Raw genomic sequence first — 18,129 nt, forward strand, 5'->3', positions numbered from 1 at the left:
TAAATTTCTAATGCGATGATATTCCTATAATGATCATCAATACCTGTAAATCTATTTACAGTATTTCCCGCCAGGAAGTTGATTCTAATTAAGAAAGGTTGCACAAGATGATTCTATATCAGATTGCACCTGTATACTAATGATGAAGAAATGCCTAACATCAATATCTGAAGAACCTCTCCATTTGGCAAGTCTTTACATGCAGCAAAGGCATCTTATGGCTCATAAACATGAGTGACCCCCACCAATGATTATTGGTAATAGTAACCAAGAATTTCCTCATTTCTGTCATGGTGGTTTTTTAATTTAAAAGTGTAATATCTGCATTTGCTATTAATTGGTTCTGTGAGCTCGTCTTCTCTCAGCTTAAAGCCAGCAGCGCCAAACTGCTTCTGCTCCTGTAGGATGGTTGATGTGGTTTTTTGTTTTTGGACACAATGGCTTCTTATTTGCCAATTCGCCATTTCCTTTTCAGTAAAAATAACTGACATCAGTGCTTTTAGCAATAAACTTGGCTTTTTTGTCTTTCTTAGAAGGCTTTCGTATGCGCTAACCTCCATGGTGATAGCAATGTGTAATGTAGACCACCTATGGTGATGATTGAACATCTAAACATTCTTGTGTTACCTTCATATTCCATAGCGTTAGCTGACCCCTCATGATTTACATTGCGCTCCAACTGATGCTATAGTTTCTTCACCATTTCTTCTATCGAACTCGACTTCCTTTGAAGCCATGTTTGCTTGCTTGTTTGCATAATATTTTTCTGAAGAATTTATTACAATGTTAAATGTTTGTTTTATTTGTTCTGATTTGGTATAACTTTTTTGACAATACAGTACAAAGATTGACTTGCTTAAAAATAACAAAAAGTTAAAATACTTCTTAAATTTATGTACATCTTAACAACATGCACATTGAAAGCAATATACACAAAAATAAAATTTTAGATTGTAATCTTATAAAATTTCAATCAAGATAATTTCTGAACACAAATTGAACAGTCTTGTACAGAAGTCAGAGGTCACTCTTTATTTTTTTTAAATGAATTGTTACTTACCCAATGTGTTGTTTTATCATACTTTACCAAGGTTATTTTAACCTGATGTTATAGCTAACACTGTTAGATTATTAATTGATGTTAACCAGCCTCTTCTATCTGTTGTTTGAATACATCTGAGTCCCAGTGATTTTTTCCAAAAATGATAACATTCCTAAAAAAAAATCCATATGCTGATTAACAATTTACAAGGAATTTCTTCAAGCAAAAGAGCAAGTGAATAAGGATGTTGCATGGCAACAATGCTTATGAGCAACTGAAATCTAACCTCGCACTAAGGCAACTTATGAGGAGATATGTGTAAAAATATTGTACACTGGAAAAAAACTTATATTACACAATAATAAGTGTTACTGTACAACAACATAATAACTGAATGCAACAGAGCAGATGAGATTGGATGAGAAAGTTTATAAACGTCTATTGAAATCCAGACTGAGTAGTTCACAAATATGTGATACTACTGTACAGTACATTTAAAATTTGTATTATATTGTACACAATGTGGACTGGTCATTGGAATCACATCTCTGAATTATAACCAAATACACAGAGGAGAAACATGAAAAACATTGAGACATGATTACGCAAGGGTTATGACGAGATTGAGTTGAAATTAATCCAGACATGTCATGAAAAAGAAGTGGATAAAATGGATTGTGAAAGAAAGAAATCAAAAAGTGACTACCATACAGATGGTATATGATAATATATATATACTGGAAGAATGTTAGCTGGAAGTTATCTCTTTCGGACTCCCCAGAAGCATTTGAATAACAGATATTTAGTGGTCAATCGTGTTAAATAACATGCCTCGAAAGTCAAATCAAAATCATTGTTTAGCTATAACATCAGAGTGACTTAATTTTGGTAAAGTATGATAACACACAAAACAACAGGTTAGTGACAACAGTTTTACCAAAATATAAACAGAAAGAAATGGAATAGAAAAAGAAACAAATATACCATACTCTTTTAAAAGGTTTCAAAAGACCTTTTTATGTTTATCAATATGGAAATTCAGATGAAACATAAAGTGTGCAAAAATTATCCAAATGAGTGATTAAAAATTATTTTTATTATATTTGAATACACCATTTCTCAAAAATATCCTATTTTACATTTTACAAATATCATATCTCGTGGGCTCATGATTTACAAATAAAAAAAAGTTATATTTAATTTAATGACTAAACAACTTTTCCCTGTTCTTCTGTACTTTCTCTTTTTTGGACCCATTTATTATATTCATAGCTGAGCTTGGTATTTGGCGATAGTTTGATTTGCACATGTGGTTCAGTCCTACCTACTGTACACAGAGAAAATTGTATTGTATTTCCGCTGCTTGTGACTTTATTTTCAAAGCACAGTCATGTAGTTCTTTCTGCAGTTTTCAGCCACTTTTGATTGGATGCAGTAAAAAAAAGTGAATCCGTTTGCAGATGCAGCATCTATCTAGTTGCTCATTCATAGGGCCTGTTTCTGCTGCAACTGCTTAAAATATGGTATAAAAATACAGTATAAAATACGGTATATTCTATACCATATTTTTTAGTACCCCGTTTCTGCTAAAAAAATACTTTGGTGGTCGTTTTAAAATTCATCCTTTTACCTAAACTGTACGTGAGCCGGAAGTCTGTGTTTGACCCAAGTATACTGAGCGTGCACACTGTAACTCCACTCTCGTGGAATTTCCCACTCGAAATCTCGATCTCCACATATTTTCCGCTTTCCACTTAGTTATTTTTTTGCAATGTTGTACGGCTTTCGCAGGCTCTTCAGCTTTGAGTTTACTTGTTTTAGAGACCTATTCCGTAATTCTGCTTTATTTTTAGTTTTACACCTCACTTTCTACTACTTTGTACCTGGTTCTGATCCATTAGGTAATGAGGGGCAGCTACTGTATGGCCCGATCTTCTAATATTCTGTCCAAAACCTCGTAATGGGGACAAGCAATTCTGTCCCTCCCAGACTCCGAGTTATTTTTTTTGCCATGTTGTACTGCTTTCGCAGGCTCTTAGCTTTGAGTTTACTTGCTTTGGAGACAAGTCTATTCAATAATCCTGCTTTATTTTGTTAGAAATGTCTTTATAAAGGTGGTTGTCCCTTTTATTGCCTTTTAGTTGTCCGGAAATTTTAACTTCCCCTCGCAAATTTATAGTAAATACCATAACGTCTTCGCTCCACATTTTCGCCGAATAAACCTATATACTATACATAAAATCAAATCACAACACGATGTTGACCTCATGTCACAGGTAAAAAAATATAGGGCATTTTTTATTGGCAGCAGAAAAGGGTACAGAAAATACGGTAAAGATTTGTAAATACTGTATTTTATCCACAAATTTGGTGGGGAAAATATGTATACAAAATACGGTATTTTTTTGTGACCGCCATTTCCGCTTCCAGAAATATACCGTATATATATACGCTATTAAAAAAATACCGTATTAAATACGGTAGTTACTTGGCATTAGAAACTGGGATTTGAAACTCAAGTCAATGGCTAATGAATACATCGATGTGTCATAGCTTTTAGCATCATCCTCGTATGTCTCTCCATTGCCTGTCTCTTCTTTCCTCTGTTATATCGATTTCAAATTATTTTAAAAATTGATGATACTAATACTAATAGCCTCTAAAAACTGCTTCATCATTTTATTGAAAAGACTAAATTCAGTTTTGCTTGGGTTACTGTAAAGATTGATTGTCTCTGTGATCTTTCAATGACAATTTTCTGGAAAGACCCAATTCCATCAAAGCTAACATCTTTCACTGAACAAGTCTTTGCATTTCCGTTCTGACAGTTTTTATTACGGTCAGAATTTATTAGATGTTGAATTCATGCAGATCAACCACAATTGGTGTAACGAAAAAACCAATGTGTTCTGTTGAACACATCCATCATTTCCTGATGACTGGAGGATCAACTTCTACGACTGGAGGATCAACTCCGACGACTGGAGGATCAACTCCAACGACTGGAGGATCAACTCCGACGACTGGAGGATAATAATAAGTAGATAATAAGAAGTCCTCAATCGTATCATTCGTCTTCTGGGATTGTTCATAAATTGTTATTTAATAATAAGAAATGTTCAAATAAATTGTGAATGTTTTATTTTTTTTCCATTTTCCACTACCGAGTCTACCATCAGTTGCCTTTATGCTGTATGCAGTTACCTCTGTTCCACTCTTTATTAGCTTGCAGTAAGTCTATAAAAATATTAAAGTTCTCGCCTAACAGTTAACCTCCTAGAAGAAAACACAACCTCTAAAACTTCCTGGTCTAGGCAAATTTTCTTAAAACATTCTGTTAATGCAATACATTCCAGGTCATTTACTCTCTTCCTTGTAAATTCACCTGCCGCGTGACAACAGCAACATTCCTACAGCATATGCCTACAATTGCCACAATGGCACCATTCGGTTGTATCCAACCTGCTAGGCCTTGGTGGCTACAGCTTAGCCTGTTGTTGATGTTCTTTTTTTAAAGTACTATCTGCAGAACGAACAGTGTACGGTTCAAATGCATAATCATTTCCTACTCTGTAACACAGGGTCATATCGCCACAGCTTCTTTCTGCTTCACCACGCGCTTATAATAAATGAAACTTTTATTGTTTAAGGGACAACCAATTATATTTCATATTTTTTTAACCCTTTAACATTGTTTACAGTTTATAAAATATATGGTTAAAAAATTGTGTACTTATTGGGACTAAAACCCTATTGTTGCCGGAACATGAAAGCAGCTCATAGCCACCACCTTCTGTAAGCTTTGGAAAAACCTCCATCATTACTTCCTTCAGCTTGGATGGTGACATATTAGAATGCTTGATTGACATAACCTTTTCACCAAGATCAGCATCTGCCAACGCCTGCTTTTCGGCCATGGTTGGCGCATGTTCCATTTCAGGATTTGCCAAACAGATTACCTTTGGTCCATGAGGTGTCACCATAACTTTGTGCTTTTCTTTTTTTACCAAAACCTTGGTTTTTTGTTTCCCGATTGCCTATTATTGCAGATAACAGGGTGCCTAGGAAAAATACGAGTATTTACTATCAAAGTGAAATAAACATACATGCTAGGTCTAATGTTAATTGCAATATCTGTGCATTAGGTTGTCCAAAGTCAATGTTGCATGTGACAAACAGTATGGTTGGTCTCAATGGATTTAAAGCTATAGAGACCTGTACCACTCTCTCCTTTCCTGACACACCCTACATCTTTGTGTAATTGTAATTATTTATTCTGTCTAAGTTTGACTGGTGACATGTTCATCCCATCCGCTTAGACCGTGGTGCCTTTCTCTTTAATCTGCTTGCCAGTTTCCATTGTTACGGTGGTGGTGATCATTTCTTCATTCTCTTTAAGGAAGTTGTGTAAAATTAAATTTCAAAATCAGTTTTCTGCAATTCTGGTCTTCCAGACCTTCACAGAAATTTTCGAAGTTTTAATTACAACTCTTTATTTCAAGTTTTAATTACAATTCTTTATTTCAAGTTTTAATTCCAACTCCTACATTTTCATAAAAATCTAGATTATAAAGTACACCTTCTCCCTGTAATCTTAAGGCAGATGATGACTAGTGCCACTTTTATTTTACTCACATCTTCTTCAAGTCGGATACTTCTAGCATGAATTTCCTCTATCCTTTCCTGTGACATTCCACACTTGATTTGTCATTGCTGTGTGAAAAGTTTATTGTTGGCAATTCTGTAAATGTTGTTATTGGGATGCTGGTGGTTCGGCTAATTTGATGGCTTGTTCAGAGCCTAAACCTGTCCATTTGTGTTGCTGCATCCTTTTTTTCCTGTTGTAACATACAACAATCACAACATGTCTATCTATGATCCGAATTTGGCTGTATGCCCCGGACTCTCCATTCTGGTATCCCCACCTAAAAAGAACATTTGTCATTACTGTAGTTTTAGATATTCTTAAAGTTTCCAAACATTCACAATACTTGGCTGCAGATATTGTTCTTGATGGCGATAATATGTCCGTTCCGATATTGCACATACCCTACATCTTTGTGTAATTGTAACACAGGTCCCTGTTAGTGGCAAGCAGTGCATGTACCAAACAAACCTAGCAGCTGAGATTCGAAGACAATGTACTTTCGTTTGTCTACAGGACCCATGGATTTAGATGTATCACTGTCACCAGGGGCGGATTCTTTCGGGTCTCATCATTCGGAATATAATATAAAGTCATTCTATAGTAATTGTTAAATGTCTGAAAGAAATGAATATACATATATATTTGGAGAAATGAAAAAAAATAATTGCAAAGAATGGTGAAATTAAACCAGATAATTTAATAATTATATTGCATTATTTTTGAATGGCAGTCACATATAGTGCAGTCATTTAATTTTGTTTGTAAATGGAATGTCCAAAGCTTATTATAAAACTTAACTTAATGTTATTATACATACCTCTACAGACATTGACGTTGTCGACTCTATCCGCTTGACATTTTTATATTCGGTTACCAAAACGATACTCGCTTGTATCTTTTGGTCCATGACCAGCTCTATGGACGTGTGGGTTCCCCACAAAGATAGACCCACCGTGTTTGTCCCATCTGTTAGTTGGATGTCAATTATCAATGTTATTGATTATAAATTGAAGTGGTATAATAAACACAATCTTCATGGTAGACCATGCAAGCGATTGATTTTGCACAACCAAACTGATTCACGGTCTTGTTGAATGGCATTCCAGTGGATAGTCTGTGCAACGTCATTGCTACTCTCTATTCTGCAGAAAATGTGGAACCGTTGTTGTTGGATCAATATAGTTTCCATTTTTACGGTGGTGGTGATCTTTCTTTCATTCTCTTTAAGGAACCTTTGAGAATAAAAACCTTACTTTGTTAGAAGGTGAAGATTGCAGTTCAACTGGTTAATTTCAGTCTCCCACCTCTCTTCTTTGATCGTAGTATTGTTTAAATAGAGTTTCATTTGGTGGCAAATGACCAGTCATTAGCGTTAGTTGATTAATGCAGGTATTACTAACCGGATACCAACTGTGCTGCATTTCTATATCATGTGGGAGATTTCTTTCTTTTTACCTCTTGCCATCGGACGTGCTGGACACTCCAACTTTAATTACATTTCAACTTTATATATTTTTACATTTTTATATTATATATGGTATACTAAAAGAGTACTAAATTTAAAGTACAAGCTTCTGGGGTATTGTCCTGGCTATGCACCTACCACAATGTCTAATCCAGCTTTCAATGTCTGCACTCATTCGGGGCCTGTCTCTTGCCAACGCCAGCGCTCGCTCAACACCAAGATGACCTAATTCGTTGTGAAGTCCCTGTATAGCTGGATTGGTTGTACATCTGTATAAAATAGCATTACGAAGTTGAAGCTTTCCAAACTCTCTAAGAATAAGTCATTCATCGGGTAACCCTATCGAGGAGTCTGGTTTCTTACCCATTTTGACATAATTTATGACTTGGTTGATGATTGGATCTTTCTGCTGTATGTTCGTCCAATCAATATATAAGTGGAATAGTGTCGGATGAATTGACAGATGGAGTGTTGATGGATACACCATATTGTAGGAAAAGAGCGCTCATCATACAGTATCACGAGAACACAGCTTTACCTTTTAACCTAGCCTCAAGATTCTTGTTGTTCTTCATACTGTCGGTTGGGTTTGATGTCATGAGGTCTGCAGGACAGAGCATTGGCGTCAATGTTTAATTTACCTGGTTTGTAGTGAATAGAAAGTACATATGTGAGAGGGTTACTATCAGTCATCACTCGTGTACCACAGGCCATGTATAGGTAATCTTTAAATTTATCTGTAACCGCCCACTTTAAAGCGAGAAATTCAAGTTACACTTTGTCCACAACAATCTTATGAATAAATCGACCACGTACATAAGACCAAGATCCAAATGAAATGATCCAGTGACGCACGAGACATCTTGTTGTGTATTGTGATGGCTTCCAACTCAACCCATGCCTGCAGAATATACGATAGTATAGTAACATTAATAAATATCGACCGCGTATCTATATGATTATGCAATTTTAATTACCGTTTCGTACTAACGTCGTACCGCAAACGTGTATATATTGGGCTAAAATAACTGATGGTAGAATTCTTCACTTCGGGGGGAAACCCCTATTAAGGGGAAAATGTGTTGGTTCTTAAAAGTGTCCCCTTAATAGATGTTCTACTTAAACATGGTCGGTAGAGAATCATTGTAAACGTGAAAATGTAGTAAAGCATTCAATTGACTTGGAATATGAGTGATGTGGGTCAAAGGGTAAAATATTACGTAATAAAGACAACCATCCTTACCTATCCTCATCTAATACAAACATCCTCATATCACAACAAATATTGTTTTGTGAAAATAGCAATCACATCAAATAAATAGGAAAGGTATATTGCATTAAAGACCAGTGTAATACAGATCAAACCAGAAATCCCCCTCCCCGAAAAGAAGAACGCAACATTTTTTGTCGGGAATTCCGTTTATAAATTTATTATTAAAATCAAATCAGAACACGTACAGACTTTGTTTTATAAAAATGTACATAACACACACGTTATTTATTCATATCATACAATTTAGACAAGATGGTTCATAAAAAATATTTAGAAATGTAGCTAGGAAACTATAATAATATACTTTGGAAATATATAATATTGACATACATCTTATGTTAAGGTACAAATATAATACAATTTTTAAAAACTATTTGTTATGGTACCTCTCGTCGACTGAGTACAAAGTTTAGAGGCGTCACCGAGTTTTCTACTACTTCAACCACGAAACCTTTGCTGAAATATCCTTCCGCCGATACTGTTATTGTGTAGGTACCTGGTAACAATAAACGCCAATATTCACCGTCTTTTGCTAAAGAAAAAGTATATAGATATTAAATCATAGATAATATAAATATGGTTCATTTTAACATATTCTTATTCATACGTAACAACATGGAAATGTTGAATGTTTAAAATGGTTGATCAAAATATATGGGTAAATTATTTCTAACCATTCACCAATGGTGGCGAATTTAAACAAAATCTGTTTCAATTAAAGCAAAAATCAATTCAACTTACTTTAGGTGACGTCATGATTGATTCCTGGTCCTCCTACATGTACTACCGCTCCTTTGATAGGCATATCGTCAGTGCTTGCTATAATACCCTTTACTCCCATATGAATCTGAAATGTTAAAAATAAATATGTACATAATATTACATACTTTTTATTTTAGTGTATGTGATATCACATGTGCCAGAAAGGAATACACACACCGCTATCATCATCATCATCATGATCTTTAACCGTAGCAGTAATATACAGTAATATAAAGTTACTTTGTTGTAACCAAGTCCGACTGATGACATCATGAACCCCTAATGAATGGTAAAGAATTAACCGTGGAAATGTTCCACTACAATTTACTTACCTGGTACATGTACTGAATGAGCGCATCTTTGTTGTCAACCCATTCCTTTTCTAATCCCGATTCTGACGAGAATTTAATGCAATCTAACTCGAGCGTTATATCAAAACAATTCGTGTGCAGATAATCATAATCTTGAAGGCCTTTAAAGGAAATACACAAAATAAATATTGTTTATCATCATGGTTTTGTTTGTTGAATTACCTAAAATTGTGTCCGGTATTACTACATTGGCTCTCACCAAAACTAACGTTACAAGAAGACGTATTGAGATGATGCTATGCCAAAATCTTGACATCGTTGTACCAATGTACATCCGGATGTAGGCCTACACCACATTTTTTGATAAAACTGAGGAAAAAGTAAACTAAACCACTAAACCGCCAAGTTTGCCATGATGTCATGAGTAGGATTCCCATCAGAATCGACTTTGTTCTTTATGCCTAATTATCTATCTGAACAGTTTGTAGAACCACGTCAGAGTTGGGCAAACATCATCTCCCTGACGTGAAACTAGTCTGTTACTAGGCCTAGTTCATATTAGTAGGAAACACTAGGCCTAGTTCATATATTAGTAGGCCTAACCATTATCATATTTAATGTGCTTAAGGAGGTTACAACATTATTATATGTTTAAATAATAAGAACTCACCTCCTTTGACCGTATACCAACTCGCACCATTGGTTATACCATCTTCAAATGTACGACTGTATATTGAGCATGCGCGTGTTCTAGTTGACATAGTAGCGTGAGATTGCGAATATGTTCGTGCAAGATGTCTAAAGATAGAGTCGTCTGGACTCATTGTATAAGATGGTCGCCCGTTAAAGGATCTTACGTCATCAAATGGATAATTTGCTACCAAATCGCCATCGTGCATGTTGGCAGATAGCACAAAAGGGTATTCCTCAACCCATTCAATGTAAGCTTGTACTTCGGGTTCAGGCTGTTGAAAAATAGTAAAAACAAATAGTTATACATTTCTAAGTTCAAAACATTTGCTACATTAAACATAACTTGTGTGGCACTGATAATTAACACAAAGCATAAACAGTAACTTCAAACAGGATAATTACACAATCAAACGTTATGTAATGTGCTGATAAATGAACACGATGATGTCATATCACTACCATATTTGGGCACATCACAGTTTTTGTTTTTGTTTTTGTTAAACTGGTTTGATAGTGTAGACAGAGCTTAAAATCATAACATCATAACAACGTCCGTTCCCAATTACATGCATGTCAACTATTGCGATAATTTTCCAAATTCAATAAGATAGATAGTAGAGAAAGCTTGATAATAACTAGGCCTAAGGGTCCGTTCAGGCTTAGTTATTTACCCGGGTAGCAAGCTGGTTTCACGGGCACAGTTATCGCTAACTTTGGTGGGTAGGAAACCAACTTAACCTGGCAAAACAACTAAGCCGAAACGAGTCCTAAGTTGCGTGTGCTTGCATACAAATCATTAAAAAAAACAAAATTAATTTACCACATAATTCGTCGTATCTTTGCCGTACCCCAGATGATGATTTTTGCCACCAATAATTTCATTTCGATACATAATTGTATTTAGCCGCGGAAAGTTCCTGTTTAAATCAACAGAATGCAAATTCTCACGACCATAGGCATCAATAACCATATCCTGAAATTAAAACATTAAATATCATAGACAATATTTAATAATTTAGTCGACCTTGAGAGTTATGATTTTGGTGCAAACGTTAGGTACAAAAAGTTCTTATTCTGGCTTAGTTTCAATCTAGTCCACTGATGCATGGTATAGTTACATGAACAAGTCGCTATACCATTTTATTTCTTGCAAACAGATTTAATATATTTGTCATGGGGATTGGTTTTAAAGTACCTAACATCAAGATCACTCATCATCACACTTCATCTGTACGCGCGTTTGTTACATGTTTTTTCATACACACATCACGCATCCGCAACCAACCAAATTTCATTTGTACCTCGTTGTTAAAATGACAATAAATAATATCGTATTGTATCGTAATTGTTGGGTCGGTTGCAGTATCTATTTAATAATTTATTAGAAGAGAACATTCCTCAAACCAAATGAAGATTTTTTTAGGCCTACGCGGTTGAGCATTTTGTAAAGGGTCTCAGAACTAAAGAAAAAATACATGTTCTTGGTAAGATCCACGTAATTGCTAAATAAATGTACATTGAATTTATGATCATTTAGATGATAATACCGGTGATTATTATTTCTTACGAATTCTTTGTAGAACTGGAAGGCCTTCTCGAAGCCATCAGGGTTGAGACTTGGAAGCAGGTGGATCCGGGTGTGGTCGACAAGATACCTAATAGTGGCATTACCAGCATGATACCCATTGCAAAGGTACTCAGCTAACTTTAAGATCAACTCGCGTCCAGTTACCTCGTCTCCGTGCATGTTAGCAATATACTTAAATTCTGGTTCAACTGTCAACAAATAAATTGATAAGTTATAAGTACAGAGTCATAAGATTTTATTATAATTTGTTGAATGAAACGTTACTAGTTATATTGAATATAAGTTAAATATTAACATCTTAAATTTATTATACACATTAACAAACAATGGTAAGTAAAAGTACATCCGCTGAATATGTCGTTTATTGTACCCTGCACTTATGGCAAACACTGATAGGCCTACTCTGTCTTGAATACTGTATATTATACATAGGCAGTCGTCTTAAAATTAATTAAAGTAAATATGGTATAACTGGATATTATAATGAATTTATAGATTTTTGCTATTCTTAAAATCCAAATAACGTTTTACGTCTAGGACAAAAATTGTTAATAAGACTACTAAAAAGATACTAAAAAATCTGTATTATTTTAAGTTATATACAGTAGAAAAATGATTAAGGTGATCGAATAAAGTGTTCCTTTAATGGTTTGGCAGCAGTTTTAAAACACGTCATATTCCTCTCGTTGTTATGAAATTATCCCATTATCCCATCATAATACACATTTATGTATTCACAATTCACAATTACATTTACAATATTTAATAGTATACCAAAAGAAGCGAGCGCTTGTCAGTTTGGTAACCATTATTTAAATGCATTTAAATAGGAGTCTCCACTGAGGAGTGTCTTAAAATAGTTTGAAAAAATTGTAAAATAACGTACGAATCTCGTGTACACCAACATTGTTGCTTATTTCCAATGCGTACAACTGTCTTCCGTCAACACTTTGTCCGATACTGTACATCTTGGTAATATTAGGATAAGCTGTCGTGAGATTCTGGAAAAAGATTCTTATATCGTTTGAATCATGATAACGGAATTCATGGAATGACATACGATCTGCAAGAACAAATGAAATAATAATAATTACATTAAAGATGAAGATTAACTAAATTAGACTTTGAATAGGTTATTTTGTAGTTTTAATAAAGTTAATTCCTTCCGTGAAAAAAAAAACAAACAAAACATTTTTCTCATATAAAATGACCAAATTAATGGTCAAATTCAACCAAAAACCCATTGGCTGGCAGCCAATTTGCTTTAAATTACAGTTTTTCAGGTAAATAATTTTTTTGTTCGATTCCATTTTTGTTCAAAGTGGATAACTAGTATGTGACAATAAAATGACATATTCAACAAAAACAATTTAAAAAATTATTTTTTCAGGGGGACAATACATCTTTACATTATACAGTATATAAGAAATCCATCTTTAGGGACACGCCTATTCGGGAACGCCCCTATTAAGTTGGGACACTTTCTCCGTGAAACGAACAGAGAGAAAGACATGGTTAATCACTTTGACAAAAACTTGGAAACTGTTAAGGAGTTCCATGCTGGTTAATATGGTTCTACTGTATACTATATATTCGTTTGTGAGCTTTTTAAACTAATATAATTTAGTGGAGCTTTTTATTTCTGTTAGGCTTAGTTGATTTAAAATAATTTTTAAAAAATAACTGAAAATGTGACTTACTTCTTGTTCTTTCACATATAGCCTCGTCAGACCCATCACTGCAATCTGGTGAACCATCGCATGCTAAGTTTGAGTCGATGCATCTGTTGAGGAAACCATTACGGTTATAAACGTTGAGTGAATTACAAAAACGTAATTAAATTATATTATAACAATGCATGATACTCAGTATTAATATGCTAACTGTAGACTGTGTCCCGGTGAGCATATCTTTTGCAACTACCTTAGGCCTAAAGGCACATAATTTTATTTTTTAATGAAATGAAATGATACAAATAATTGTACTGAGAAAAACTAAAATTAGAAATACTAATTTCAAATCATTTTCATATAGGCGGTACTTTCATTTTTGTATACATGTAGGGCAGGTTATTTCCAACTTCTTTAGGTTATAAATCGAATAGAAATCTTCTTGACTACATGGAGTTTTATTTTTAAGATTTTAAGAGTTTCTTAGAAAACTATTTAACAAAGATGCTACTTCAATCTGAATGCATTGCAGTAAAAAAACAAGGAGGAATACTTGATGGCCCATCAGCATATGGTAGAAACAATGCCCTTCACCAAAGATTTGCTACTTATATTAAATCAACATACAATAAAAAAAAATATGAATTCTATTAGGCCTATAGTTTTTAGTGTTTCTTCCTCTGAATCGTGGCTATCGTTAGACCTATAATTATGCTATTTTACAAATAAAACGTATAATGAATCAGATAAGCACAGTGTTTTATTCGTTGGCAGAGTAAGTTGATAATAAAGCATGGTTCCACTACGCGTCTGTGCTGGCGTGCGTGAATGTGCGTTTTCACAGACGAGTAGCTAAAGAGGTAGGAAACAAGCTTAACCGGAAAAATTAAATTTCCAAACTGCCAAAAATAATGAACCTTACTTTCCGTCACTGACGCATCCGAATTCGCCTTCAAGACAAGCTGTGAAAATAAAAGGAAAGCAGATTATGATTATAAAAATAAATATAGGCCTAATTGTCTGCAAGTGAATATAAAGTTAAAATTGTTTAATTTAAACCAACAAATCCGACCATATCATGAGCACGATTTCATATGTATATTATTTTTAGAAAAACGTATTGATCATATTTTGAAAAAAATGTAGATATATATTTTTCTAGACATTTCATTTGTGATTAAGAAAACAAATTTATCTTCCTAATTTCGTGTAAAAACATTACTATTAACTACTTCCTATGTCTAGATTATAACTGAATTTCACGCACCTCTGAAGCACGATAGGCCCACGTCGTAGGAGTGTTTACAGTCCGTTTCACCCCACACATCATGGCTACAATCATCGATGGTTTCATCAGTTAGATCGCAGCTTAGTTCTCCCAACCAAACCTTCTCTGGAACATTTGTTCGCATACCTCGTCTATGTAGAATTAATAACACAGATTAATTTGTAATTTGATTGAATGTTATCAATTATGATCTCTTGGCAACTGCTAATTCTACAGGCTTCCATCGTTTACACGCGTCTATCTAAGCTCGATTTTTGTCGATTTTGGATATGCTTTTCTCTAAGAAATTTTGTAATGTAAACAATTCAGTTGTACCATTTCCCCCGACTGAACCTTAAAACTAGCAGAAAGCATAGGGGCCTAATAATAGTACAGTTTAAATCGGAATTGCTGTCAACCACCAACATTTCTTTGTACTTTTTACGAAAAGAAATTGTTCTTGTTGTATCTTGTGAATATTCTAATTGTAAAACCAACTTACCTGGCTTGTTTTTGTTTACTTAGCATTTGATAAACACCTGGGTACCCCAACTGTCTACAGATTGAAGCAGCCGTTACGGTCGAAAACTGTTTCTTGCAAACTGTCCCCCATTCACCATCATGGTATACCTCAAGGAGTCCTTCCCGTGGAATACGCCCACCGTTCAAACGTATTGTGTTACCTTACAGGAGAAGGAACTGATTGGTTAATTTTATTGATTTTATGTATTTCGGCACATGTGGCCAAGGATTACCAATAGTAAATCACTCTCCTATCAATACCTATGAACCAGTTCACCGGGGTGATCATCTACTCGTCTCGAATAATGAATTCTTTAATGTTCACACGGACAAACTGTATAGCCTAACACTGGACCAACGATTTAAAGTCATTATCCGAGAGAGGACTTGTTCCACCACCCTAATTAGGAGCGAGTAGGCCTCGAACACATGCCGATATTGTTGGCTCTTTAGGTACGGCGCCCTGCCTTAATCAATCGCTCATCCATTGGACTCGCTTAAATAACTATATAAGCATTAGGATTTGTAGGCCTTCATAGCATTGATTGAAACTGCGAGTAGCTAAAAGTATATACTTATTTATTTAATATAAGAGGGCCTATACGCACAGTAATATTAGGAAGATCATACTGCGATATTTTATCATTCCAAAGTGTAGGAATTACATTTTATTAAAATCATAAATAGGCCTATGTTAACTATTAGATTCTTACTATAGTTAATAAACAATTTATATGAAACTATTAAAAAATACGATAAGATATTTTATAGGCCTATAAGAAAAATCAGTTTTACTTACCACGTGCAAAAGATATTTCCAGAAAAACAAAAGCAAGAGTGAAAATCGCAGATAGTTTAGAGGCCATATTATTGACGTGTGAGCTCTTTTACCTCAAGTGTATTTTTGAGGAAATCACAAGTTTATGACCAAGTTATAACGGAGTATGGTCGAAGCGGCCGCCAACCAAAGCGGCCGCCAGTTTAATATTGTCATTTGTATGGAACGCCATGTGCGCTTTAATCTTTGATTGTCGTTGTCAACACCATGGCCTATGGCGAGTTGAGTTACAGCTGTATGTATGGTCAAACCAATAAATATAAGCCAAATCATGTACTATCGAATCTTTATATTTCTATAAAAATTAAGTTTGCCTGCCGATAAATTAATGTATATTTTATTTGTATTTTAATATTAACTAACTAAATATATTTACATATAGGCCTATAACTATCGAATCATTAATAATTTACGTTTGCATCATAATCTACGTACTATTGAACCTTTATATCTCATTTACTATTTATTTATTTATATCTCTTTTTTTTTAAATATTGGCAGTGAAGGGAAAAAATAACGTTGAACTAACCCGACGTTTCTCGAGCACTCTCCTATCGAATCTTTATACATACGTATTGCATTAATAATTTACGTACGGTATTGCCGAATCTTTATATCTCATTTACATACTATCGAATCTTTTTACAGTATTGCAATAATAATTTACGTACGGTATTGCCGAATCTTTATATCTCATTTACATACTATCGAATCTTCATACAGTATTGCAATAATAATTTACGTACGGTATTGCCGAATCTTTATATCTCGTTTACTTTACTATCGAATCTTCATACAGTATTGCAATAATAATTTACGTACGGTATTGCCGAATCTTTATATCTCGTTTACTTTACTATCGAATCTTCATACAGTATTGCAATAATAATTTACGTACGGTGTTGCCGAATCTTTATATCTCATTTACATACTATCGAATCTTTATACAGTATTGCAATAATACGTACGGTATTGCCGAATCGTTATATCTCGTTTACTTTACTATCGAGTCTTTATACAGTATTGCAATAATAATTTACGTACGGTGTTGCCGAATCTTTATATCTCATTTACATACTATCGAATCTTTATACAGTATTGCAATAATAATTTACGTACGGTATTGCCGAATCTTTATATCTCATTTACATACTATTGAATCGTTATACAGTATTGCATTAATAATTTACGTACGGTATTGCCGAATCTTTATATATCATTTACATACTATTGAATCGTTATTATACAATATTGTATTAATAGTTTGCGTACGGTATTGCCGAATCTTTATATCTCGTTTACCTACTATCGAATCTTTATACAGTATTGCAATAATAATTTACGTACGGTGTTGCCGAATCTTTATATCTCATTTACATACTATCGAATCTTTATACAGTATTGCAATAATACGTACGGTATTCCCGAATCGTTATATCTCATTTACACTGTACTATCGAATCTTGATTTTTTATTGATTAGTAATAGGGTGTGTTATACATTAAGTGTTATTCCATTGTAATACATTGTTTGTGTTTTCAATAAAGCAACATGGGGACGAAAACGCGACCTTCTACAGCACTTTTCCTGGCCGGCCGTGTAGTTATTAGCAGAAATTCGCGTAATTAATTAACGTACCGTACAGAAACTTGCATCTTATTTTAGTATTTAAAACTAATTTTAAATTGATCAATATTTATATATCTGAAGGTATAAAATAATTTAGGATATTAAATAAATAAATTGATGTCATCATGTTATTGTAATTATTATGATTGCGAACACTACTACAGTAGTTACTTTACTAATTAATTAATATACAATAACAAATATATATATTTTGATATACTTTATTGAAAATATATATATATTATTCTTAATAATTGGGTTATTATATATTATATTAATATACAATACAAACACCACAATGTATTTTATTGACTTTATTAAACATATCATTTAGTAGAACAGTTAAAGTAAGTAATCATCGATTCGCCATTTCGTTTAAAAGAACGTATCACATTCAATCTGTAAAAAAAGAGAATAAATT

The 18,129-nt window shown here is 33.9% G+C and overlaps 1 protein-coding gene across 1 annotated transcript; it reads right to left on the reverse strand.

Moving 5' to 3' along the window:
* Window positions 1–9,170: 9,170 nt before the first annotated feature.
* LOC144838244 (carboxypeptidase D-like) lies at window positions 9,171–16,107 on the reverse strand. Its single transcript, XM_078693595.1, has 11 exons — window positions 16,041–16,107; window positions 15,222–15,402; window positions 14,720–14,871; window positions 14,375–14,414; window positions 13,483–13,565; window positions 12,669–12,845; window positions 11,762–11,970; window positions 11,015–11,167; window positions 10,172–10,466; window positions 9,523–9,662; window positions 9,171–9,275 (listed from the first exon to the last, which is right to left on the reverse strand). The coding sequence occupies exons 1-11, from the start codon at window positions 16,105–16,107 to the stop codon at window positions 9,171–9,173; spliced, it is 1,602 nt and encodes a 533-aa protein (XP_078549721.1).
* Window positions 16,108–18,129: the final 2,022 nt, after the last annotated feature.

The sequence above is a fragment of the Antedon bifida genome, chromosome 3 (assembly GCF_963402885.1).
Source record: "Antedon bifida chromosome 3, ecAntBifi1.1, whole genome shotgun sequence".
Classification (NCBI taxonomy): domain Eukaryota; kingdom Metazoa; phylum Echinodermata; class Crinoidea; order Comatulida; family Antedonidae; genus Antedon; species Antedon bifida.

Bases quoted from the DNA above. Each gene is read 5' to 3' on its own strand.
- LOC144838244 (XM_078693595.1), bottom strand. From the start codon at position 16,107: ATGGCCTCTAAACTATCTGCGATTTTCACTCTTGCTTTTGTTTTTCTG. The intron at 13,566-14,374 runs GTAAGGTTCATT...TTTCCTCAACAG, and splicing joins GGATGCGTCAGTGACGGAAA to ATGCATCGACTCAAACTTAG. The intron at 11,168-11,761 runs GTAAGAAATAAT...TTTTAATTTCAG, and splicing joins TCCAGTTCTACAAAGAATTC to GATATGGTTATTGATGCCTA.